The 27,004-nt window shown below is 40.3% G+C and overlaps 2 protein-coding genes across 5 annotated transcripts in view; both read right to left on the bottom strand.

Annotated features, from left to right (window-relative positions):
- ghdc (GH3 domain containing) overlaps positions 1–8,507 on the bottom strand; it is a 48,062-nt gene extending 39,555 nt beyond the window's left edge. For 2 of the 3 annotated variants that reach the window (XM_088323758.1, XM_088323756.1), the window contains exons 1-2: positions 7,895–8,259; positions 2,891–3,087 (exon numbers count right to left, since the gene is read on the bottom strand). In XM_088323758.1, the coding sequence (XP_088179884.1) occupies positions 2,891–3,087; positions 7,895–8,234 (537 nt within the window). In that variant the 5' untranslated portion in view covers positions 8,235–8,259. Of the gene's footprint in view, positions 1–2,890; positions 3,088–7,894; positions 8,260–8,292 lie in introns of those variants that run through there. The other variant, XM_088323757.1, reaches the window with a different exon arrangement.
- Positions 8,508–19,118: 10,611 nt separating this feature from the next.
- The window catches only part of gpam (glycerol-3-phosphate acyltransferase, mitochondrial), a 58,132-nt gene continuing 50,246 nt past the window's right edge, over positions 19,119–27,004 (bottom strand). For both annotated transcript variants that reach the window (XM_088323170.1, XM_088323169.1), the window contains 6 exons: positions 26,415–26,593; positions 26,255–26,332; positions 25,331–25,468; positions 25,051–25,240; positions 24,054–24,112; positions 19,119–23,980 (listed from right to left, as the gene is read on the bottom strand). In XM_088323170.1, coding sequence (XP_088179296.1) covers positions 23,864–23,980; positions 24,054–24,112; positions 25,051–25,240; positions 25,331–25,468; positions 26,255–26,332; positions 26,415–26,593 — 761 coding nt within the window. In that variant the 3' untranslated portion in view covers positions 19,119–23,863. The remainder of the gene's footprint in view (positions 23,981–24,053; positions 24,113–25,050; positions 25,241–25,330; positions 25,469–26,254; positions 26,333–26,414; positions 26,594–27,004) is intronic.

The following is a 27,004-nucleotide window of genomic DNA, read 5'->3' on the forward strand; positions in this document are numbered from 1 at the left end:
AAATTATTCCAAAGTTTGACTCCACACACAGACACATACACACTTTCCCTGGTTGTTCTCACCTTTGGGATTTTGAATTTACTACAGCCCCTCAAGTTATAATTTCCCTCTTTACGAGTGAATAATTTTTGTATGTTTTCTGGCACTATGTTTTTGTTGACCTTAAATAACAGTTGTGAACTGAAATTTTTTATTATATCATCCAATTTTAATAATTTGGACTGCATGAATAAAATATTGGTATGATCCCGATATCCTACCCTGTGTATGGTTCTTATTGCACGTTTTTGAAGGATAAAAAGGGGCTGTAGTGAACTTTTGTAAATATTGCCCCAGACTTCTGCAGAATATGTTAAATATGGCAGAACTAGAGAACAATATAATAAATACAATGCATTATAATTTAAAAGAAATTTGGCTTTATTAATTATTGAAATGCTTTTAGATACCTTAGTTTGTATGTGTCTGATGTGTGTTTTCCAACTTAATTTATTGTCTATTATAACCCCTAAAAACTTAATTTCTGATACAATGTCTATTGCAACACCATCCATTTTTACTTCTAAATTTTGATCTGCCTTACGATTACCAAAGAATATTACTTTGGTTTTATTCAAATTTAAAGAAAATGTATTTAATATCCATCCATACTTTTAGGTTAATTAGTTCACGATTAATGCAGGTTACCAAATCAATATAGTTATCAAGATGGTAGTGTGCCCGCTTTGAGACTGGGAGGTCGCTGGTTCGCGCCTCGGCCGAGACATACCTAATTGGTATAATGGCGGCGCCCTCTGGCTGCGGCTGCATCGACTCGCTACAACGGGTCAGGTGTATCGACATTTCGTTCTGTGTACATTGTTACAAAGAATGACAATACAAAGGAAATTATTATTATTATTATTATTATTATTATTTGAATAGAAAATGTTAGTGTCGTCTGCAAATATTACTATTTTCAATAGTTTTGAAACATTAAAAATATCGTTAATATATAAATTAAATAACTTTGGTCACAGGATAGAACCCTGTGGTACTCCACAACAGATGTCCAAGTATTCAGATGACAACTCTCCCATTTTTACATATTGCTTCCTCCCCGTCAAATAACTTTGAATCCATTGCAAAGCCACTCCGCTGATGCCATATCTTTCAAGTTTTTTTATTAGTATATTATGATTAATGGTATCAAATGCTTTTTTTAAGTCAATAAATAATAATAATAATAATAATAATTTCCTTTGTATTGTCATTCTTTGTAAGAACGAAATGTCGATACACCTGACTCGTTGTATACCCCGACTGCATATGTCTTCTTTTCTATACTATGGGTGATTTCTTCCACTGCATCAATAATTGCCATTGTTGCTGATCTGTTTGCTCTAAAACCATATTGACTTTCATTAATCAATTTATGTTTATCTACAAATTGTTCTAGTCTATTGTTGTAAAGTCTCTATAATATTTTAGAGAACTGAGGAAGCAGAGATACCGGTCTATAGTTTGTAAAAATGTGCTTGTTTCCATTTTTGTATATTGGTATATTTTTTGCTATTTTCATTTGATTTGGAAATTTGCCTGTTAGAAATGATAGATTACAGATATAGGTCAATGGTTTCACAATGCTATTTATAATTTGCTTAACTAGTACCATATCGATGTCAAAACAATCCATAGACGTTTTGTTTTTACAGTTGTTAACCACGTCTAAGATTTCTGATTCCGTAACCACAGATAAAAACATGGTCTTGGAGTTCATTTTTATCAGTGACTCAAATTGTTTACCACTGCACTCTGGGATATTTGCAGCGAGCTCTGGTCCAACATTTACAAAATAACTATTGAAATTCTCCACAACTTGATTTAAATTATAATTTTCACTGTTCTTATCAATAAAATAGTTTGGATATGCATTACTTACATTCTTTCCTTTTATTATACTATTTAATATATCCGTAATACCTTTGATATTACTTTTGTTATGATGTAATAAATTGGTATAGTATAATTTCTTGCTTGCTCTTAATATTCCTGTCAATTTGTTTTTATACGTTTTATATCGGGATTCAGCTTCCTCAGTTCTTAGTTAAATACATTTTCAATATAAGGTGTTTTTTTTCTTACAAGCATTATATAAAACCCTTAGTTATCCATGGAAGGTTTACAGATTTATTCTTAAGATTAGTTTGTCTGATTGGGCAATTTTTGTTATATTTGTTGGTGAATATTTCCAAAAATATGTCAAATGAACGATCCACATTATCTGTACCATATATAGCATTCCAGTTTTATTTAACTAAGTCATCATAGAGTGATATAATGGTCTCTTCAGTTCTAACTCGTTTGTAAACATAATCCTTAGTTGATTCTTGTCTAGTAACCTTTTCATCATACACTGTAAATACTGGTAGGTGATCAGATATATCACAAACCAACTGTGGCTCTAGATTGTGGAGATGGAATAAGGGCTTGCCGGAATCGAATGCATCCTACCTCCAGGAACGGTGCATTCGCAATGATCGCAGCAAGGCTTTAAGGCTAGGACCTTAGCTTGGCCTTTTGGCTGAGAGTAAGAGTCCCGGCTCCTAGGCTTTGTAGCGTATTATGAACTGACCAATAACGGATAATGGATAATGAAAAAAGAAGATAATTATAGTCGTTTAATTCAAAATTAACACCCCTTTCTTCACTGAAAAAATTAAACTAAGAACAATAATGGACACATGTCAATGGACACGCGTATTATTAAAAAATAAAAAGGCTGCGAGAGAGAGGCCAGATACGAACTCGAAATAATGATTGACTTTTTAGGCTTAACTTGACCCCAATTTCCATTTGGGCTGGGGTCGGGTTCAGGCTTAAAATTTTACCTTTAGAAGTAACACACTACCTGCAAAAAGAAGTCACTGTTGGTGTCTTTGGTGCTGATCAGCATGGCGCTGGGCCCGGACGTCCCCGAGGTCATGGCAAGGACAAGCGGCCTGGCGGCGGTGAGCACTCCTTCCTCCCCCGACGCCACGCGGGCCACCAGATGGCGATACTGCTCGTACGTGGTGATTGGGTGACGTGCGCGAAAAGTGTTGCTGTCTGATATTATGTGATGATGAATATGAGTATTTTGCAGATTTGCAACAAGAAAATAACCTAATTTATACACATTTATATTAATAAGCAAGTGCCATTCAAAAAATATTGTCAGGAACAAAGAGTGAAACTCGCCCTAGTAATCTCTTTTGACGGGCGGCCAAACGTTTGGAGTGACTGACCGCATTATATCCAATTATTCTCATTTGTGAATAACTATAGCCCAACATTGCTCCGACCAGACATGATGATCACATCTGAGACTTCAAACACCTGGAAGTCATAGTCCCGTGGGAAGAGGGCATTGAGGAAGCCAATGAAAGGAAATGCGCAAAGTACCAGGAGTTGGTGGAGAAGTGCAGAGGCTGGAAAGTTTTCTTTGAGCGAATAGAGGTCGACTGTAGAGGTTTTGCTGGACGATCCTACTGCTAAGTCCTAGGACAGTTGGGTGTGACAGGGGCAGCAAAGAAGAAAGCCATCAAATCCGCTAGTGAAGCTGCAGAAAAATCCACCAGGTGGCTTTGGCTCAAAAGGGCAGATCCGTGGGCTGCTACTGGGATGTAAGTTGAGGCCTGATCAACCTCGGCTGGGTCACCTAGGCGAGAGTGGCTGATGTTGCGAGACCCGAAACACTCAATGAACCCAGGATGCGACCCAGTTGCATCCAGGAGATGTTTCTTTCAAGTTATACATCGAAGTGAGAACCGGAAGAAAGTTGAGAGCTGAGAAGGCAGTTGTGGTGGCACTGGTAGTGGTCTTGGCAACAGGAAGAGCAGGCCTGGGCTACTTCCAAAAAGCCCAAGTGAGCCAGTCCCGGGGTTGGGGTCTTGGCAACTGGAAGCCAAGCCTGGGCTACTTCAGAAAGACCGGATGGAGAGCGCCAGGCCAGGGAAAAGGTGAGACACAAGTTAGTCCAAGAAGAGGTCTGAGTAGTTGTGGAGAAGAGCGAGTGGGCAGGGCAGCAGGGGGTATGGACAAGAAAAATCATGTAATTGTGGATCATGTCTTTTTTCTGAGCCACAAATATATCTATAATCTTGCTTATTTCATAGATTGAGAATATATTTGATTTTGAGACAAATCTTTTACTTTACCCAATCTGTGTTGGGTAAAAATGTAATATGTAACGTTCCTCTCGTTACAACTTACCTCTGGGAAACAATTTTTTTGTCCCTTAATAAAGGTCCAACTGGTTGCCAGCCAGTCGCAGGGCACACAGAGACGACAACTCACTCGCTCAGTCACACCTAGGGACAATTTGGAAATTAACCTGACATGCTTGTTTTTGGAAAGTGGGAGGACACCGGAGTGCCCGGAGGAAACCCACGCAAGGAAGAGGAGAACATGCAAACTCCACACAGGAGGTTCGATCTCATGACCTCAGAACTGTGCCGCACACGCGCTAACCACCAGGCGATGTTAATCACAAGAGAAGTAGAAATGCAAAGGCAACTCAAAGACGCCCAGAGCAGACTTGTTGAGAATTATTGTAAAAATTTCAAGCATTTATGAGAACTTCTTCACCCACAATTCAATCCCTTTTTAACCTTGAATACACATTTAAGGATTTTCAAGGAATTCAAGCACCCATATTCCAACTTTTTTAGTATTTCTGTAGTACAGTATTTTGTAGTATTTCTGTAGTTAGGTCAAGTCATGTTTATTTATGTAGCCCTTAATCACAAGCAGTCTCAAAATATAGTTTTTTATTTTTACAATATTGTCTTGTGTAATATTTCTTGCCTAAGACACACCACAGGAAATTGTGCCCGTGTGACCATGGTGGTAAAGGATCCAACCAACCGAATATTTATGTAGAACTATTTCTGTATCATGGTATTATTGTCGTAATTGCAGTATTTTTCCTTTTTAGAATTACATTAAAATAATGTAATAGGTCTTCATTTTTAAAGGTGGGAAGCGTAGTTTGAGAAGTCTTTAGAAAATTTGAATATTTTCTCGATTAAGTATGTGTTAACAATGCCCAACTGAGTTCAAAGAGTCCTTATACTTCATCTTCCACCGCGCATATCTGCTTTTATCTCACTATTACAGGCCTGTTTGGGGCAGAAAATCCTCCAGAGTTTATTCGAGCTTGTCTAAGAAATGCATGCAAATCATGTGTTACTCTGCTGCCATCTCCTGGCTTAAAGTCATGAATGCAGCCTTAAATTTTCAAATGCCACACTCCATCTTTAAAAAGTCTGACCATCATTAAAAAAATGGTTCCACTGGCATACAACATGTTCATTTTAGAAAGAGGTGTCCGTAACTTCAAAATAATCGTACTTGCTGACACCATCTTCTGTCTGAAAACATCATTGCAGCTCCTTTGATTGCGCGTGCAAGTTTGTGAAATTCTTAGATGTGCTTGAATAAAGGCTTCCTTTTTCATCTTTTTGAGGGTTTGGGTTGGTATTTGGACTGTATTTGTAACAGTAATTTTCTTACTTTTGCCATTTTCATCCTGGAATGAAAGAAAACTGCCAACACGCGTGTGATATCACTCTCCTCTGCCCCATAACCCCCTTGACTCCTTCCCTTCTGCATAATGAATTATGTGGGCGGTACACCGATCATAAAAGTAAAATGAAAGTAAAATAAAAGGTGGGATGCGTAGTTTAAAGTGTTCTTAAAAAGTTGAAGGTTACATTATTTTCTCCATTGAGTATGTGTTATGTCAAAAGACTTATGTTTTATGCTTTATTTGTATTGCGCCTATCTGCTTTTATCTTGGTTTTATCATGTCCGTTCGGAGCAGAACAAACACCCAAAAAGATGAAAAAAGAAGAATCTGTTCGAATGCCCCCAATAATCAGGTCGGCGCCTTACATGGCTGCATGGCCGCTATTGGTGTGTGAGTGTGTGTGTGTGTGTCAAATGGGTAAGTGTGAAGCACATGGTAAAGCGCTTTGGGAGGTCTTCATTGACTTGAAAAGAGCTGTATAAATGCAGACCATTTACTATTTCCCATTCGAGCGGGACTAAGAAATTCATGCGAATTATGTGTTAATCTACCGCTTAAAGCAGGGGTCGGGAACCTATGGCTTGCGAGCCATATATGGCTCTTTCTATGAGTATCTGTGGCTCAGAGACAAATTTGCGTGCAAAAGTTCTCCATCCTGTTCAAAACTTGAGAAATCTATTCTACTCAGGTACACGCAAAGCCAAACCAATATTAAATACAAGTGCATTACTTCGCAGTATATATATAGGGCACGTTTTTCACTACAATTTACAGTCAAGGTGTCACACAAAAAAAGGGGGAAAAAACTCGTTTTGGCTGTACAACGCTAAAGAATCCTTTCTATAAAAGTTCACTATATAATCTGTGTTCAGTGTTCAGATACCTTAAGATGAATCCACAGAACTGTAAATACGCCAAAACACCGGAAGAGAACTTAGTCATTTGATTGGGTGAGTGGGAGGGATGGGTGGAGCTATGCAAAAAGTGCAAGCACTCCCTCCCATCTCTCGCCCCACTCCGTATGCGCCAAAAGTAAGCACACCAGGCTCCCTGTTTGCAGAATGTTGTCACGTTTTCACAAAACAACTGCTTGCATCTGGTTTTGAAACCAATATGTATGAAAAAAAGGGTCAAAATGAGTTTAACCGATCTTGAGTAATTGCAAGAAAGAGACAAGTTTAAAGTGGTATGTTTGTTGATTTTGGGACAGGGGCTCTGGCATTATTCTCTTTTCATAATTTTTATCAAATCATCAAAAATAAATGTGCTGAAGACTAAGCTTTTGTCTGGGGCGCGGGTTTAGCAATTTAGTAAATTTGTCTCATAATATATGGTGTGGCTCTTTCCCAAAATAAAATTAATATTTTTTGCTTTTATGGCTCTTTGAGTCCAAAAGGTTCCCGACCCCTGGCTTAAAGGCTTAAAGTCATGATTGCAGCCTCAAGTTTTCAAATGCCGTACCTCTCCTTTAAGCACTACATTTAGTCTTGTCATAATTTAGCATGGGCAGAACGACAGCACATTGGTGAGCGTTTGTGCGGCACAGTTCTGAGGTCATGAGATCGAACCATCCTGTGTGGAGTTTGCATGTTCTCCCTAGCGTGGGTTTCCTCCCACATTCCATAAACATGCATGTCAGGTTAATTGGATGGTCCAAAATTGTCCCTCGGTGTGAATGAGCGAGTGAATTGTCTGTCCCTATGTGCCCTGCGGCTGGCTGGCAACCAGTTCAGGGCATCCCCTGCCCACCGCCCAAAGACAGCTGAGATGGCCTCCTGCACCTCCGCGACCCTACTGAGGATAAGCGGTGCAGATAATGGAAGGATGGATAATTTAACTGCGTTTCTGTAGTGAGATTTTTATAGCAGACACACAAATGGAGAATGAGGACACTGCTGGCACCACCATTTACTATTTTTTTCAATGAATCGTATCATACGTGTCAACCTGTACGGTTTCGCCGTACAAAATACGTTTTTAATACATTTAATGACAAGTACGACGTACAATGAAATCTGTACGGAAAAACGCAAATTTGTCAATGATGGGTACCATCCGGTAGTCACCGACTATCACGAAACAGCAAATCAATCAAATCAAAGGAGTTTGCCGCGGTAGCCTTTATCTCGGTATGGTTTTTTTACGTTGTAAACGAAGCGAGCGGTTTTATGCTACTGTGCGCATGCGTCTGCCGCCTGGGGATTTCCCATCATGCATCATTCCGGAAAAAAAAATATGGTGTACGATTATTTTGTATTGTGTACGGGAAAATACGACAGTTTGTACGGGCATGGAGCCGTGGAGGTTGACAGGTATGTAGTATTATGTGCTGTTTTCACTTACCTTTAATAGAAGCGAAGTCGAAACGTTTCCCGTAGATGGTATTTTGGTTTTTGTGTAAGCGGCTGAGCAGCGTCTCCTCCTGGACCTTCCTGACGTTAAGCGTGTCGGCCTCTAGTCTGCTCCGCTGCCACCTGCCCAGCCACTTCACCGCCTTTAGGGCCGCGTACTGGGCCAGCAAGCTTCCCAGCGTCCGGCCTTCGCCTCTCACCTTGGACCGGACGTCTCTCCAAACCAGCGACGCCCCTACGAGCGAGCACACGCCGACGGTGGTGGCAGTGGCCACGGCCGGAGAAGGTGGCATTGCTACGGGGGGAAGACAGTTGCACAAGGTCAGACTCATTACCGGAGGGAAGAGTGGCCTGTTGGGGGCGCTTTTGTGCAGATGGACAGTTACATACCCTCTGTTTGAACGAGAATGCTGAAAGGGAAGCTGAAATAGCAACAGAAGGACTACGAATCGACGAGACGGCGTAGTCACGTTGGATTTTTTTCAGACACAGTTTAGATATTCATATTTAAGGTGACTGTCAAAGAAAACTTGACAATTTTGACAAAATTAGAGCGCTTTGTTTAATTTTCCTCCGAGTGGGCCATCATTGGTATTCACTTCCGTGTTTGGGTACGTGCTGCATTCACGTCCCCACTTAAAAGTCGGAATCACCCTCATAAAGTGCATTATCGAGATGTTGTCAGACCCACCAATCGACGCACTCTGTAGTGGTGAAAATAGTCTGGAAAAAATGAAAAAAAAAGTAAAATTTAAAAAAAGAAAAGAAAAGGGACAGAAAATAATAATAAATAAAAAATACATTAATGGTTTGGAAAAGAATAAATAAACGAATAAAAAGAAAGAGAAAAAGAAGAAAAAAGTAGGAAAAAGGACAAAAGAAGAAAAAAAGAGAAAAACGAAGACGAAAATAAAACAAGAGAAAAGAAGTAAAAGATTGAAAAAATTAAAACAAAAAAATAATAGGAAAAAAAGAAAGCAAGCAGGAACAAAATAATAAAAAGAGGAAATAGCGAGAAAAAATAATTAAAAACTTGGGGGGATAAAATATCAAAACAAACTAAAAATCAAATTTAAAAACAAAATATATAGAAATATATTATTTATCTGCTCATGAAGTTGTACAGTGAAATATAAAATTATTTTGTTTGATAATGTGGTTTAAGATTGCACTGCAAAAAATAATTAATTGGAGTAAAATGACCGACCAATAAATGAAGAGTTGGATAGGATAACTGCTGCAGAAAATGCATGGTATAATAAAGATGTGTATACAAAATAGCAGAGGCGGGCACTATGCAGCCACTAACCCCAGGTTGGCGCTCTCTTGGGCAATGGGGTGCCACATCCTGCGGAATTTATCATTTTCTCATCTTATTTTAAAAAAATTGTAAAGTTAAAATATTTTTGTTCCACCTGCATATAATATGTTTATTTTAATTATTAATTTTGTGTTATTTTTGAAAAACAAAATTAAAATATAGTCATACTTGAAATGCAGGTTAAAATTTCGCAAACATGAGGTAATCCCCCTTCCAGGATGATCCTGCAATGGATGTTGCAATAACAAACAAGACAAAGATATTGTCAACGTGCAATATGGGTTATTCATATGCTATAGAATAGAAGTGTGTTTTAAGCTTAGATTTAAACATTTCCACTGAGGCTGCAGATTGGATCTCAGGGGGAAGAGCATTTCACAGCACCAGGGCCCGAATGGAGAACGTTCTCGAACCTGCGGATTTCTTCTTGGCTCTTGGGATCACAAGTAGACCAGCGTTTTCAAAGCGAAGGCTCCGGACCAGAACATAGGGGGAAATTAAATCTGAAAGATATGAGGGAGCAAGTCCATGCGTGATTTTGTAAAATACCAATAGAACCTTAAAATCACATATTAAGCTAACAGGGAACCAATGCAGGTTAGCTAAAATCGGGATTATGTCACGGCATTTAGATGGACCAATGACTGACATTTCGGTCTTTTCAGAGTTAAGGCGCTAGAAGCTGAGTGACATCCATTCTTTTATCTCAGTGAGGCAGGCCTCCAAATCTCCAGTTTAGTGTGGAAGGTTCTTCCATCGGAAAATATAGTTGAGTGTCTTCTGCGTAGCGTATACTTGCAAATAATATCACCTAATGGAAGCATGTAAATGCTGAAAAGAATACAAAGGAAAAACAGAGGAAAAGAATGCTGCTAATAGTCATGTTGTGCATTTGTGTGTCAGATTTAGAGAAAAAAAACTTTATTGGTGGTAAATTGAAGTTTTACTGGATCCCAGCAGACGCTCCTGATCCAGAAAAAATAAGTGAGTTGTGCATCAAAGAGAACAGATTGGAACGAGACACTCATTAAAAAAAAATTCACCATGACGACATTTTAACACCGAACGAGCAGAAGAGAAAGCTCGCTGTTGCTGTTGTTGTTGTTGTTAGATCGCTTCAAGTCGTCTAAAGATGATCTTTAGGAACGACATGGAACGCTTCGGTTGTGTTACGAGTTCCGCGAATTGGCCGCTCCGAAAGCGGATGAGGTCAGCTTTGGGTAACTTGTACCGAAGCGTTCGTGTAGCGGGTGGGAGACGCATTCGTCGGCCATGTGGCCGTCCACAGGACACCACGTGGAGGTTGCGTTCCTTGTCCTGCCGCTGTTGCTGTTGTACAGGGCGGGGTCTTTTTTTTTGCCTCCAGTTTCAACTGTGACGTTACGCTCCCATAGGCTATAAAAGGCCCTAATGGACCCTCCACAAATTAAAAGAAACACTTTTTTCAAGCAACATGACTATTCAAGCTTTCAAAAAAAAAGTTGCTGGGAATTCAACTGGAAACATTTTCAACAGTGTCTGAAATAAGGGAAACTTCGTTCGTTTTGGATATTTCGGAATTTCGTTTCGTTTGGCAATTTGCATTCTCGACAGCCAATCAGAAGCCTGCATCAAATAACTTCATGCTTCCGGACTTTCCCGAGCGTTATATGGTGGCGCATTTGCATATAATTTTCCGAAGTAGACGCACAGAGAACACAAGAAAAATTGAGAAGTGGTTAGGAATTGTTAAGATTTGTCAATTTAATAGCGCTCTTGCTCGTGGTATTGCGGTAAGACGTGTTCCATTGTGTGACGTCATTACACACACGCCATTTTTTGTTTTGCTAATTTTTGATCGCCATGATGTATTGAATGGAGCCGTGTTGTTGTTTGCTCGCTGTTGAGGAATAAATATGCTTAAAGGCTGAACCACAATGTCGTGCTTATCTTTTCACGCATAAGGAAACTGCACACTATCCTTACCAGGAATCAAGCTAAAACCTCAGCCCTAGAAGAAATTTTCAAAAGAAGCTAACAAAATTTATGATGTTACAAAACGTAAACGTGCATTAAAAGCATCGTGGAAAAAGGAGTTCACGTGGCTTGTAGCAGACAACGCAACGCAAACATTGCATTAATGAAGATGAGTAAATACAGGTACATACTGATGGCAGATGGAAAACAGCCATGTAATATCCATGCAATGAATGTTATAACTAGATTTATAATAAACATAATTTTAAATACTTTGCAACAATGTTTTTTTGCAATTAGTCGTCTTATTGTGTTTCAAGTTGTGACTAATCGGGCAGGCAACTTTATGGCTGAGGTCCGCGAACTTTTTGTCATGAGTTTCAGACACTGGTGTGCCCTGAGATTTTTCAATGAAAAAAGTGTGCCTTGGCTCAAAATAGGTTGAGAAATACTGTACAACAGCAACAGATAAAACCAATACCTCAAAAACGTCGACCACTATTTTATTTATAAACGTAAAGACAATTGTGCTTTCCTAAAAACAAGAAGAAGAAAAAAAAAACAGAAATCTAAAATAGTTGACCTTTTTTTGGTTGTTGATTCTTTCCTTGTTATGACTTTATAGATTATACAGTGTTTTTCTAAATTATTTTAAAGTTAACATGCATCAAAAGACAAATACCTATATTTTAATAATTACCCTGGTAATAGCATAGTAACACATAGTAATACCATGATAAGTTGATTTTTAGATTTAGATTTAATTCAATGGCTTCATGGACCCCAAAAAAGGTCTATTCAAGTACTAATAATTATGTTTAAGCAATTAATTCATCTTATCATGTATTACACAAATTGATCCCTTCATCTTTTTATTGATTTATTTAACAGGAAATTATCATTAGTTATTTAGAAAGCTAACTAACTAACTAAATTTAACATGTTCTGCATGGTATCTAACTAAGATTTTATATTTTTTGCTTGTTATCAAGTTCAATTTTGGCCTCCTTTCTAGGTAGCTGTTTTGTTTTTAGCTTTCTATCAGGCTATGTATTTGGTGTTTTACTCCTTTAGCTAGCTATTTAGCTTCCCTTTAGTTTACCTGTTACCTTTCCAGCTAACTATCAAGCTACCTTGTTTGCTATTTAGCTAAGTTGTTATTTTAAAAATTCATACGAAACTGGGCACCCTTTGCGCTTATTGGTAACAAAAAGTACCTTAACAAGTTGCTGCTAAAAGCTTAATTTTATTTCCTGCACTGTGTTAGTTTTTGGTTCAAGTGAAAGATTAGTCATGTTAGTTAAAATATTCTTTGTTTCTTTTTGCGCGAGTAAAAAAAAAACTGACGGCAATTTTTAAGCTTTTACAGTGAGCGAATAGCAGCTCTGAATATCGGTTCTCAACCTCCTTTTAATACTAATAATCGGTATCAGCCCTAAAAAACCCATGTCGGTCGATTCTTTATATTTTCCTCTATTTTGACTCGCCTTCATGATGGGGCCTTCTTATTTTTTTATTATCTCCACTCAGAAATTCCACTTGAGATATAGCCCACCTCAAAAATGATACATTCAGCAGGCCTCCTCCGTACAATTCACACACTTGGGACTAATAAACACCAAAAAAACATCTACAGTTACCTGTTCATGAAAACAAACATGCAAATGTTGTACAGCAAGTACAAGAGTCAACTTAAAGTCCCAGTGTGTATTATTTGATGACTAGAAGGCAGTGTAATCTAATGCTGCTACACTGTGCTCTGTGGCACTATTTGTCCTTTGCAACAGGTCAGACAAACATGGCGACAACATCAAGGTATGGATTCCACTATGTCAGGCAAGTCCAACCCGCGGCCCAGTAACAGCCTATGATTAAATCAATAATACACTTTGTCCACCTTGCCCTTGGCTTTCTGTGAGAATTTGAGCCTACCCCATTTTCGACATGGCGACTGTAATTAAAAAAAAGAAAAGTAAAGTGAGGGCTTATTCGCGAAAAATGTGAGCCTTATATTTGATTCCACCTGGACTTTTCGTCGTTCGCAAACGTAACGTCTATATGAGCTTGCCACTTCCAGGACAAGTGGAATAGGGACTACATTTTTCACCCAAATCCAAAACAACTGTGTCTGCCTCATTTGCAAAGAAACTAGCAGTTTACAGAGAATATCAAGAGGCACTACCAGACGAAAAACGCAGACTACAAAAAGTTAACTGGATACTGTGGTGTCGTGTAATACACTCCTTTTCCTGCGGTGTCGCTGTATACTAATGCGCAGCCTTGTACTTGTGCTTGAGAACTACCGAAGAAGAAGTTAAGTAAACACTCTATGAATGTACCGTCCGTGCCTGTCTCTGAATCCTACTACAACCCTACTACATACACAACATATTGGCGACGAGGATGACTTGGATCGGAATCTCACAACCCCTTGCTTTGCTTGAAACCCCGGGTGAGCCTACGATGTTGTACACCACGTGGATTCAGATGTTCGAAAATTACCTGCTAGCATTGACTGCTAACGAAATGCCAGACAAACGAAAATGCGCACTACTGCTGCACTGTTTAGGCACAGAAGGGCAGAGAATTTTTCTTTCCCTTCCCGACACTGGCACTTCTTACAAATCCGCCTGTGATGCGCTAGAAACCTTCTTTGTACCGAAGATTAATGTCGTTGCTCAGCGTACCAAGTTCCGTCGGCGTGCTCAGAGACCGGGCGAGACCATTGCTCAGTTCATTGCCGCATTGAGGGAATTAATTGCTAACTGTGACTTTGGCACGTTTGCTGATGATATGATTAGGGATCAATTCATTGAGAAGATGTCCTCTTCGAGAATCAGAGAACGCTTGCTGTTGGAAACGGACCTAAAGCTTGACAAAGCGAGCGCTATTGCTACACAAATCGAATCCGCTATTTCAGAAGCTAATGCTATTGCTCCTGTGCACGTGCCCGACGTTCCTGTGAAGTTCGTGCAACAAAGAGATAAAAGGAATCAGAGCAGTACACATACACAGCGCTCGAGAGATAAAAGGAATCAACACAAAACCTGCTACCGTTGTGGCTCCAACTCTCATCTAGCAAATGACCCCAAATGCCCTGCTAAAAATGCAAAATGTAACCAATGTGAAAAAATTGGACATTTTAGCAAAGTGTGCCGCAGCGCAATTCCTACTCGATCAGTAAGAGAAGTTACTGTCCCAGAACTTACTGTGTGTCATGTAGCCCCAACAGCTGCAGTCCCAAAGCGCCTTACGTGTACAGTTGCTCTCCATGCGAATGATGAACAGTCTATTACTACTGACCTGCTTGTGGACACTGGTTCAGCAGTCTCAATTTTGCCAGAGAGAATTTACAGACAATCATTCATGCACTTGCCTCTCTCAAAGCCTACTGTACGTCTGGTGACCTACATGAAGAAGCCAATTCCAGTGTTGGGCTGTCTTCAACTTACTGCTACATACTGCAACCAGAGTGCACATACTGACTTTTACATAGTTCCTGACGGTACTCCACTACTGGGAATGGATCTGTTCACTGCACTTCACCTCCACATACAAGATGGGCAGATTACAACACCTGCTGCATCGGAGAGGAGTCACTCTGTCAACACTACAAATGCTTTAGGCGTTGCTACAGGTTTTCTACACAAAGTTAAAGTGCGTGCAGACGTCCCTCCAGTCCAGCAAAAGCTACGCAGACTCACATATGCCGTGCGTGACAAGGTGTCTGAGGAGCTGACGAAACTGGAAAATGATGGCATCATGGAGATGGTGGCTGCTGTGTCTCCTGATTTTGCTGCAGTCACTGCTGATGAGCTCTCCAGTGCATGTGAGGAATGTCCAGTGCTACAGAAGGTGCGACATTACATGCAGAAGGGATGGCCTCGTACTGCAAAAGGCCTTGACCCCCTCATCGTGCCATACTTCCGTGTGCAAAATGAGCTTGCCTTGCAGAACAGTGTCATTGTGCGTGGCACTCATCGTGTTGTAATACCACAACAGCTACAGGAAAAAATGATCCAACTTGCTCATGCTACACACCAAGGGATAGTTCGCACAAAACAAAGACTGAGAGACTTGTACTGGTGGCCTGGAATGGATTCTCACGTTGAGCTCGCCATCAAATCATGCACCACCTGCTTGCAGCATGACAAAACCGCAACCACACGTACTGCACCATTACAGCCTGTGCCTACCCCAACTGCTGCCTGGGAAAAGGTTGCTGTGGACATTGTTGGTCCTATTTACTCTGCGCCTGCTGATTGCCGCTTCGCCATCACCCTCATTGACTATTACAGCCGATGGCCTGAGATTGCCTTCTGCTCAAATGTTACTTCTGCCTCTGTTATGACTTTTCTTTCCATTGTGTTTAGCAGAGCAGGTAATCCACAGGAAATTGTTACTGATAATGGCCCTCAGTTCGTGTCGACCGAGTTTGAAGCATTTCTTAGTGACAGGAACATCACACACCGTCGCAGCTCTGTGTACCACCCACAAGCCAACGGTGAAATTGAGCGTTTCAACAGAGTCTCAAGGACTGTCTACAAACAGCCAACATCGAAGGTAAACCACTGAAAGCCTTCTTAACTGAGTTTTTACAGACTTACAGAGCTACACCACATGCCGTGACTTCAGTATCCCCCGCTGAACTTTTGCATGGTAGACCACTGAATACAAAGCTTCACATCACAGGTCTTCACTCCATGCGTCCCACTGCTGACAAAGGCAACATGCTACAAAACATACAAAACAAACAACAGAAGTCAAAACGATACACCGACAAACGTCGCGGTGCAAAATCACCCAGCTTCCAGATTGGCTCTGCGGTTCGCATCCGCAAACCTGGAATCATTGCCAAAGGACACTCAAAGTTCACCAAGCCACTGACAGTGGTAGCCCAAAAGGGTCCTGCCACTTATCTGCTGTCTGATGGAAAGGTGTGGAATGCTTTCCACCTTGCCCATTCTTCCACCTGTGCTGCTGCTTCAGCGCGACAGCCTCCTGATAATGATGCTTGCCTCCTGCCAAGCGACCAAGGTGCTGAGCCACCTGAACCTGAAACTGTGCCCTCACCACATCCCTCTCCTAGTGCACCGAGAATACGACATGCTCCTGCATGGCTTCAAAATTATGTGACTTAAAAAAAAAAAGATACAGAAAAGATGTGGTGATGTTTAAAAAAAAAAAAGACATGATGAATGTTCATTCTTTAAAAAAATTGTCATGTTTGTTTATGATGTGATCTTCATACAGTCTGCTTAAGTTTACAAGGTTTACACACTTTTGCTTACCGATATTGACAGTATAGTTCCTTACGTTATTGCTTACCTTTGATAAATATTTACCTCTAATCTGGTAATGAATATTGAAATGTATGTTTTTTATAAGCTCATACTTACCGAAGAGTTATTGCGTGTTTCAGATTAATGCTACTGTTTGTGTCCTATTCTAACAAAAAGGGAATATGTGGTGTCGTGTAATACACTCCTTTTCCTGCGGTGTCGCTGTATACTAATGCGCAGCCTTGTACTTGTGCTTGAGAACTACCGAAGAAGAAGTTAAGTAAACACTCCGTCCGTGCCTGTCTCTGAATCCTACTACAACCCTACTACATACACAACAGATACGAACCCTTTAGAGAGGTGAAGCAAACAGAAGCCGTTTAAATGGCACAGCAGCGCTTCAAGTCAAATGAAAATGCTACAAAGGCGAGCTACGAGGTTGTGACTAGGGCTGCAATAACGATTATTTCATAATTATGAATCTGTCGATTATTTTTTGGATTAATCGATGAATCAGATTTATTTCTTTAATACCCCCTCCAATTCAAATATTCAAGTTTTTGTCGGATAGAAAAACAGTGCACAAAACAACATCCATCCAGCCATCCATCATCTGCACTGCTTATCCTCAGTAGGGTCGCGAGGTACTGGAGCCCATTCCAGCTTTCTTCGGGCAGTGGGCAGAGGACACCCTGAACTGGTAGCCAGCCAGTCGCAGGGCACACAGAGACAAACAACTCGCTCGCTCATTTACACTTAGGGATATTTTGGACCGGCCAATTAACCTGAAATGAAGGTTTTTGGAATGTGGGAGGAAACCCACACAAGCACGAGGAGAGAATGGAACCTCCACACAGGAGGTTTGATCTCATGACCTCAGAACTGTGCCGCACACGCACTAAACAAAACATAATATTTTATAAAATGAAACTTTTTTTTAAAAATCCAAACGTTAGTCAATTAACTTGAGAATAAACAAAAATACATAATATCTAAAAATTATATTAGATTTGGGGTCTAACGTACAAAAAAGAGCAATACAAAAAAATGTAAACCCACTTTTAAAGTTTTTTTTGGGACGTATCCTTTGAATATGATAAACATTCCCACAATAAAAATGATATATACTTTGCTTAAGAATCTGCCCCTTGTGTAGAGTTAAACATGTCAATATATATACTATTTTACTGATTTTATTTCCTCTGTACTTCTGCAGCACTTTCTGTTCCTGTTAAAAGTTATTAACTTTAATTCGTAATGGAACAGTCAAACACGACAAAGTTGAAACTTTCATGCTAATTTTGTTTGTATTGATGCAATGTTTAATCGAAAAAAGATTCTAAAAAATGTAAGCTAACTTTTTTATAAAAACGGTCTTGACGCCCCGTTGCACCATAGTGGTAGTACAACTCCTGTCACAACTGAATTGTTTGTACTCTTATTTCCATTGCTTAACGTACCTAATGGCTCATAAATCACATGATACAACAAATTGATGATCTAATAAGTTGCCAACCCTTAATTGGTTTTAGCGAGGAGTTGGTGCAGCCCTAGTCGCAACACCGATACATATTTAGCACTGCCAATCTTTCACGGGGGGAATTTACCCAGGACTGATCAAAGAATGCCAGGCTAAATAGAATGCTCCCACTCATTTTCAGTTTACCAAATCTGCCCCGCATTTTGAAACGTTTGGACACCCCTGCACTATGTAAAAGAAATACAAATTCCTCAACCAATGTTTTTTTTCTAAATATAAAAATCAACATTTGTGTGAGGGTTCATGTATTTTTGCATAGTATTCAAATCAAGGTTGTTGTTTTTTACTGAATTAAAGTTTTTGTGCCACTAGGAGGCACTAAATATTACACACTGTCCCTTTAATTCACAAAAAAACCTGCCTGAATCAAATTCATTCACACTTTTGTTATTGTTCATTGACACACTTGCCAGCATTCTGTACATTGCTTTGAATAGGAAAATCTGCACGGATGGATGCAGAACAACCAAAAACTCCCCCCCCCCAGCAGACGTACTTGAACCTTCCATGCACAGTTCTTGTTCTTTTGAGCACATCCAGGATTTTTTTTTTTAAACTTGCAAAAAAATTCACTTTATCACCCATTGTTTGAGGAGGTAAAACTAAAAAAGCTATGAAAACAATCAATGTTTGTCTTCAAACCAATGAAATCGGTGTACAGCCAAAGTACTTGACCCCATAAGATATTGTAGCCACTGGTGCAGGAAGGTGCTGTCCGGAATTTAAAACTTTTCTACTCCCGTCGCCATTTACTGGGTTAAAGTCATGATTGCAGCCTTAGTCAGCTCATTCATGAGCTGTGTTGACTTTAAAAGAGTAATTACTTATAGTTACTCACTGCATCTTCTAAAAAGTAAAGCAGTTATTAACTGAATTACTCTATAGTCCAAGTGACTAGTTACTGGCAACAGTGTCTGAAACTCATGGCAAAAAGTTACCAGACACCAGGGCAGACAACTCTGAAAAATTGCCTGCTGCATTTTTCACAACTTAAAACACAATAATACAACTAATTGTTGCAAAGTATTAAGGATTGCTAATCAGAATATATAACAGAACAACACTTTAAAGTTAAGTTTATTATAAATCTACTTTTAACATTCATTGCATGTATATGACATCGTGTTTTCCATCTCCCATCAGTATGTACCTGTATTTACTCATCCTTATTCATGCAATGTTTGTGTTGCCTCGTCTGCTACAAGCTACGTGAACTCATTTTTCCACGATGCTTTTAATGTACGTTTACGTTTTGTAGCGTCATACATTCTGTTAGCTTCTTTTGAATATTTCTTCTGGGGCTGAGGTTTTGGCTTGATTCCTAACCACTTCTCCACTGTTATTTATGTGTCTACTTTGGAAAATGATATGCAAATGCACGACCTTATAACGCTCGGGAAAGTCCGGAAGCACAAAGTTATTGGATGCAGGCTTCTGATTGGCGGCCGAGTATGCAAATTGCCAAAGGAACAGAAATTTCCAAACCGAACGAAGACTTCAAAATCGGAATAAAGCAAACGTCTGATTTGGGGGAAAAAAAAAAGGATATAAAAAAACCGAAAGTTTTTTTTTTTTCTTTAAAAAGTTGTCGTTCACCCGGGCGGAGACGTTTTGTAAGTTGTAAGCCCGACGTAAAAGATGCATGCCCCGGGCAGACGTTATTTCAGACACTGCTAGTAACTATTTTCGTTACTTTATAGGTTGCATATTTTGGAATTTTTTTAAAAATACAAAATATTTTTTAATGAAACTTGTTTTTTTTTTTTAACACTAGGAGGCACTAAAATAATACACACCGTCCCTTCAAGGATCACTTATTGATGAGTTTGTGTTTGCTCAAGTATCAAAATGGTGAATTTTGACTTAAGCGTACAATCATCTGTGTAAGACTTAAAGGGACAGTGTGTATTATTTGACCAGTAATATTGCTGTATTGTGTCGTGGAACCGAACAAGATTGCTAAAAAGCACAGGAAAGACTATAAACTACAGGGAGTGCAGAATTGTTAGGCAAATGAGTATTTTGACCACATCATCCTCTTTATGCATGTTGTCTTACTCCAAGCTGTATAGGCTCGAAAGCCTACTACCAATTAAGCATATCAGGTGATGTGCATCTCTGTAATGAGAAGGGGTGTGGTCTAATGACATCAACACCCTATATCAGGTGTGCATAATTATTAGGCAACTTCCTTTCCTTTGGCAAAATGGGTCAGAAGAGGGACTTGACAGGCTCTGAAAAGTCAAAAATAGTGAGATATCTTGCAGAGGGATGCAGCACTCTTAAAATTGCCAAGCTTCTGAAGCGTGATCATCGAACAATCAAGCGTTACATTCAAAATAGTCAACAGGGTCGCAAGAAGCGTGTAGAAAAACCAAGGCGCAAAATAACCCGTGAACTGAGAAAAGTCAAGCGTACAGCTGCCAAGATGCCACTTGCCACCAGTTTTGCCATATTTCAGAGCTGCAACATCACTGGAGTGCCCAAAAGCACAAGGTGTGCAATACTCAGAGACATGGCCAAGGTAAGAAAGGCTGAAAAACGACCACCACTGAACAAGACACACAAGTTGAAACGTCAAGATTGGGCCACGAAAAATCTCAAGACGGATTTTTCTAAGGTTTTATGGACTGATGAAATGAGAGTGAGTCTTGATGGGCCAGATGGATGGGCCCGTGGCTGGATCGGTAAAGGGCAGAGAGCTCCAGTCCGCCTCAGACGCCAGCAAGGTGGAGGTGGGGTACTGGTATGGGCTGGTATCATCAAAGATGAGCTTGTGGGGCCTTTTCGGGTTGAGGATGGACTCAAGCTCAACTCCCAGTCCTACTGCCAGTTTCTGGAAGACACCTTCTTCAAGCAGTGGTACAGGAAGAAGTCCGCATCCTTCAAGATAAACATGATTTTCATGCAGGACAACGCTCCATCACACGCATCCAAGTACTCCACAGCGTGGCTGGCAAGAAAGGGTCTAAAAGAAGAAAAACTAATGACATGGCCTCCTTGTTCACCTGATCTGAACCCCATAGAGAACCTGTGGTCCCTCATCAAATGTGAGATTTACAAGGAGGGAAAACAGTACACCTCTCTGAACAGTGTCTGGGAGGCTGTGGTTGCTGCTGCACGCAATGTTGATTGTGAACAGATCAAAGCACTGACAGAATCCATGGATGGCAGGCTTTTGAGTGTCCTTGCAAAGAAAGGTGGCTATATTGGTCACTGATTTGTTTTTGTTTTGTTTTTGAATGTCAGAAATGTATATTTGTGAATGTTGAGCTGTTATATTGGTTTCCCTGATGAAAATAAATAATTGAAATGGGTATACCTTTGTTTTTTGTTAAGTTGCCTAACAATTATGCTCAGTAATAGTCACCTGCACACACAGATATCCTCCTAAAATAGCTAAAACTAAAAAAGCCCCACTCCAACTTCCAAAATATTCAGCTTTGATATTAATGAGACTTTTGGGTTCATTAAGAACATGGTTGTTGTTCAATAATAAAATTAATCCTCAAAAATACAACTTGCCTAATAATTCTGCACTCCCTGTACAGACACTCAGAGTGACTAGACTACCTGTCGGTTCCTTATTCAACTGACTTGAATACTGCTTAGAAAACTCAAAATTATTTGACATACAACAGCTTCTCATCAAAGTAACAGAAATAGTTACTTTCCCTGGTAACTAGTCACTTTTACTAGAGTAATTCCGTTTTTAACTCTGTTACTTTTTGGAAACAACCAACCCAACCCAACCCACCGAACCAACCCAGCCAGCCACCCACACACCAACACAAATTGTGATTCATAAATAAGTTTACATTAGATTAGAAGATAGAAATAGATTAGATGGATACAAATTTAGATTAGATAGATTTACATTAGATAAATTAGATTTGGTATATCAATTTTTTCACACAAATGATCTTTATTTCCGTACAAATAAACATGACTTGGACTTGAGCAAATATTACACACTATCGCTTTAATAGGTGGCAAAATTGGCTGAGGTTGACAGGTATGCGTTGGGATTCATTTGTATGGGCTTAAGTACTTGGCTCAACAAACGACTCGGAAAATACTAAGAGCAATGTGGCCTCTAGGTTGCGCCAATATTCAAGAAAATACCCTCCTGTGTACTGATATTAGATTCTACTTAGAGGTAAGACCTTAAGGCCAAACCCTAACCTGACCTCAACCCGACTTGAAATATGGGCCTAAAATGGCAATAATTCGTTAGAGCTGCCTTTTTTAAAATAAATTTAATTCAGAGCTCTCTTAGCTGATTTTTTTTTAAATCCTCGGCCGTGTATCTCGGCTGAGTTGCTGCATTTTTTATCCACCTCTCCGCTCGTCTCTCACCGTGCTGTGTGAGTATTTAGTACAGCGGGTTTAATCGGCAAAGAACTTCACCAAAACCTGGCTCAAAGTAAGTGTTTTGCACAATTTGTAAGATATATTTTTTGCTCATAATTGACATTTATCATCCATCCATCATCTGCACCGCTTATCCTCAGTAGGGTCTCGGGGGGGCTGTCGCTTATCCCAGCTATCTTCGGCCAGCGGTCAGGGGACACCCTGAACTGGTTGCCAACCAGTCGCAGGGCACATAGGGACAGACAATTCGTTCGCTCATTCTACCTAGGGAAAATTTGGTCTGGCCAATTAACCTGACATGCATGTTTTTGGAATGTGGAAGGAAACCAGAGTGCCAGGAGGAAACCCACATGCAAACTCCACACAGGAGGTTCGATCTCATGACCTCAGAACTGTGCCACACACGCGCTAACCACTGCCCCGCCGTGCTGCCAGACATTTATCATGTTTACACTAAACTATTGATTTTTATTTGAACATGGTAGTGTATTTCTTGTAAAAAAAAAAAAATTAAGTCATTTGCAGTGTTGGAAATTAAGACCGTTATAAATAACGCCGTCACGCAACAGCGTTTTTTTTTTTTCAGTAACTAGGTAATCTAACTTTTTTTCTGCCGGTACAACGCTGTTACCGTTACTGAGGGTCAAAAGCGGTCCGTTACATTGGCTGCAAAATGCAAACAGTGGCGTGTCCCTGCACACCTAACACCGGTTTCGGCGCTTTCCTCAGAGTTGTTTACGTCAAGTCTTTTCGGATCATGTCACAATTTAAAATAGCAACTACCAAATAGTTGGATAGCTATTACGAATATAGTATTTACTAATGCGCCGTAAGAAATGGTGAATGAAGGCATACCCGCAAAATACAGGGTGACCCAAAAAGATGCGTACCCTTATTTTATTCGATAAAAAGTCCATTTTTTAACGAATGTCTTTTCTGTTGCAGGACGTGAAAGGTGAACCTATTGATGATCATTTGCAGCTACAGTTGCCCTGAAAATGTCTTGGACAAATCAGCAGAAGATATTCTGCCTGGAGACCTATTTTGCGACAAAATCATACCAAAGTGTACAGATTCAGTTTCATTGTCGTTTCATTGTCGCAACTTTCCATTTAAATCAACGCTTGTTAGTTGGATTAAGAAGTACATTTAACGGAATAAAGCGGCCTCTGAAGCACTTCTTCTGGAACCTTCGAACCCCCAAAAATATTGTTTTTGTTATTGACGTGCCCAGAAAGCAAAAAATGGGCTTCATCTGAGAACCAAACGTTCTCAAGAAAGAACCCCTCCCGCTTCTTGTATAACAGGTAAGCACACTAGCAGACTACATTGTGAACTGCTACATTAAATTGAGAGAGCCTATTGTTTTTCCAACCGTGAAGGCACTTTCTGGTAGCACCTGGAATTACATTTTTTAAGTAAGCACTAAGAAGCCCTTATGTGACATCAGAAGGGAGCTTTTCGGGGTATAGTGGGTACATTTTGGGGTCACAGCAGGATGAAGCCTAAAATGTATTGCAGCAGTTTGTTGCGGTTGGCCTGAGGTAGGAAGGTGGCGCTCAGCTCAAGCGTGGCCATTCCCTCGTCTAGTCGCTCCTTTAAGACCTGACAGAGAGAAAAAAACAAGTCCCGTTCAATTATTTTTAAAATGGATCATTTTAGGATATCTTCGTTTTACCCCAAGTTCCTTGAATGTCTTCACTGTGTTCTTCACCAGGTAGTGTGTTGCACTTTCACCTGAAGACAAAAAAGATGAGTGCATCATCAAAATGAGGATGTCAGCAAAATTTGAATCACAGCATCACTAATAAACATTTAAATGTTTCCGCTTTTCTTAACATTTACATTTATTTCTTCATAAATTGTATTTAAAAAATTTGAATATTTTGTTATTGATGTGCCATGGTGGGGGATTGATCAACTGTGAAGAAGTTCCAGTTTCAATTCCAAATACTGACCTCCTTCATGAGTATAAGTTGCCGGTTAAACAATGATTGAAATTTGCATTGAAACAAAAACCAAATTGACCCACCAGCAAAAAAAAGGACTGTTATAATTGAGAGTCCTGAAATAAAATCTTTGATTATTATTTTTTTTAAAGTCAACTTTTATCACCATTAAAATCAAATGCATAGCATTACTGTTACAAAAATAAGTACTCTGATAAAGGGAGGCAATAAATAGTAAATGGACTGTATTTATATAAGACTTTAACCATTTACACATAGACTCACACACCGATAGCAGAGTCAGCCATGCAAGGCGCCTACCTGCATATCGGAGGCATTAGGGGTTCAGTGTCTTAACCAAGGATACTTCAACATTTAACTCAGAGGAGCCGGGAATCGAACCTGCGACCTCTTTTGTCCTGAAAGGGCTGCTATAGTTTTCCAGCTATTGCCACCCAATATAAATATGAATAATGATAACAATAAGAATATAATATAATATACTTGTTAAAAATACTTGTTTTAGGTTGAAACATATTTTTCAAGACGTTGAAGACAATGATTATTGAGGAAGGCCAAACGAAAAGAACAGACTGATTGATATTCAGTTATTCCATATTGAGAAAATTTGCTACATCAAATTTCAGATACAATATTAATTAATTCCCGATCTTGCTTGTATCTACAGGTATCAACATATACTGTATATTTCTTAAAATCAGTCACCGTAAGCAGCAATTCCCCTCTCGGTGCGGGTGAGCAAGTATCTGAAAAGTCGCTGCGTGTACTCGGGCTCGGCCATAGGCTCAGTCAAGCTATGCACGAAGATCGAGGCGCCGCTGTAAGCTTCCAAGACAGGACTCAGGAGCCGCTGCAGAAACACGAAGAACTCCTGGTGCTCTGCCGATAAGCTCACCTGGAAATTTAACCAATTTTGAAAAAAAATAAAATAAAATAAAAAAAAGATGTACCGTTTGTTAGTATATAATTTTAGCAACGACGAAACCTTTAGGTAGCGATCACGCTGCTCCTCGCCAAAATCGCTGTCCTCGTCTTCCTCATCGCTTCTCCAGGAGAGCGGCTCAGGGAACTTTTTGGGCCAGGGTTCATCTGTGGGACTAGGGCTTAGTTCCTCCTGGTCCTCCTGACACACAACGAAGCCATAAAGGTAAGGGGTTGGTAACTTATGGCACGCAAGCCCCTATATGGCTCTATACATGAGTACATAGCAGATAAAATATAACTTGCACAATTACTTGTTGCGGGGTGTGCAAACTTCTCAGGAAGCGAGCAAGATTTGGTAATTGGAAAATGTTTGAGGGACGACTGACTCTTCAACCCGTCACGACCTCGCAGCTCGCCTATGCAGGGTTTACATTTGACATGTGGGGTCAGGTGAAAAAGTGCTATAGTGCCGTGAAAACAGCTTTCAGTTGCTTCACCTTTTCACAGTGTTAGTTTCCAGTAATTATAGGCAGCGTGTTTTATCAGGCAGTGCCTCTTTAAAAACAGCCAAAGTATCTTGGCAAACAAGGCAGACGCAGAGGTTTTGGATTTCGGTGAAAAAACCCTCAAATTTCTCTTGGAAGCAGCGGCCCTCACAGTCACCTTTTGTGTTTTTTTTATTTACAGTCACCATGGTGGAAAGGGGGTGGGCTAAAATTCTCACAGAAAGCCACAGGCAAGGAGGCCAAAGGGCTACTGCCATCATCTGGTTAAATGGTGATTTTATCTTTTTGTACAAATTAATATTATACTGCGGTCTACATTACTGGCGGGCCACATCTTGTTGATTTCATGACAGAAGCCGCAGGCCAGTAAAAATGTGATCACAGGTTAAACAGGCCCCCGGGGCGGTTTTTGGACGTGCATAAACTATTGTCTGGAAGGCTGGGTTTGAGATCCCTGCCTGAGGGCAAAGGTAACTGACCTCCGCCACGTAGAGGACGCCGTATTGGATGAGGCGGGTGACGGCATCAAGGAAAACCTGGTAGACGGTCTGGCACGGCTGCAATGTGAAAACAGGCGTGGGTCGGCTGGCCGTGACATGAATTTTCTTGAGCCTGAGCTCAACAGCACGCCAGACTTACTGAGGCCACAGCAACCTCGTTGACCAGGAATTGCGAAAGGCCAGCGGCCTTGCAGATGAGCTTCTCCTGACTGAGCGTGAGGCCTGTGGAGACTGCAGTTGTCAACTTTTCTTGGGAGGACAGTGCCGACGACTCAGAGTCCACCGCCTGTTCCCGTTGCAGGGATAGGATGCTGCAGGCTGCACGGAAAAACAATCCTTAAAAATTTGAGGCCGCTGTGCTAAATTAGAGATCGTCAACCACCGGGCCGCAAACCGGTACCAGGCCACGGTTCGTTTGTGTCTCAGTCCTGCCGTCAGGTTTTTTTTCCTCCTTTCTCCCTCTCATTTGTCCTTTCCTTATTTGGCCACCAACTACTGCCTTTAATTTCAAATCCACAGTGTGTCACCTGTCCTGATTACTCTCCAATTTCACCCCTCTCTCTTCACCATTTAAACCCTCTGTTTCCTCAGCTCAAAGTAAGTTTGTACCTCTTTAGCACGTTCCAAGTTATCTGATCATTGCTTTGTTTGTTTCCAATACACCAAACCCTTGCCTCTTTTCCTGACCACGAGTGCTGCCTCTGGCCAAGATTCTGCGACCCGGATGCC

The sequence above is a fragment of the Urocampus carinirostris genome, chromosome 19, assembly GCF_059441175.1.
Source record: "Urocampus carinirostris isolate Australia breed hairy pipefish chromosome 19, RoL_Ucar_1.0, whole genome shotgun sequence".
Taxonomy (NCBI): domain Eukaryota; kingdom Metazoa; phylum Chordata; class Actinopteri; order Syngnathiformes; family Syngnathidae; genus Urocampus; species Urocampus carinirostris.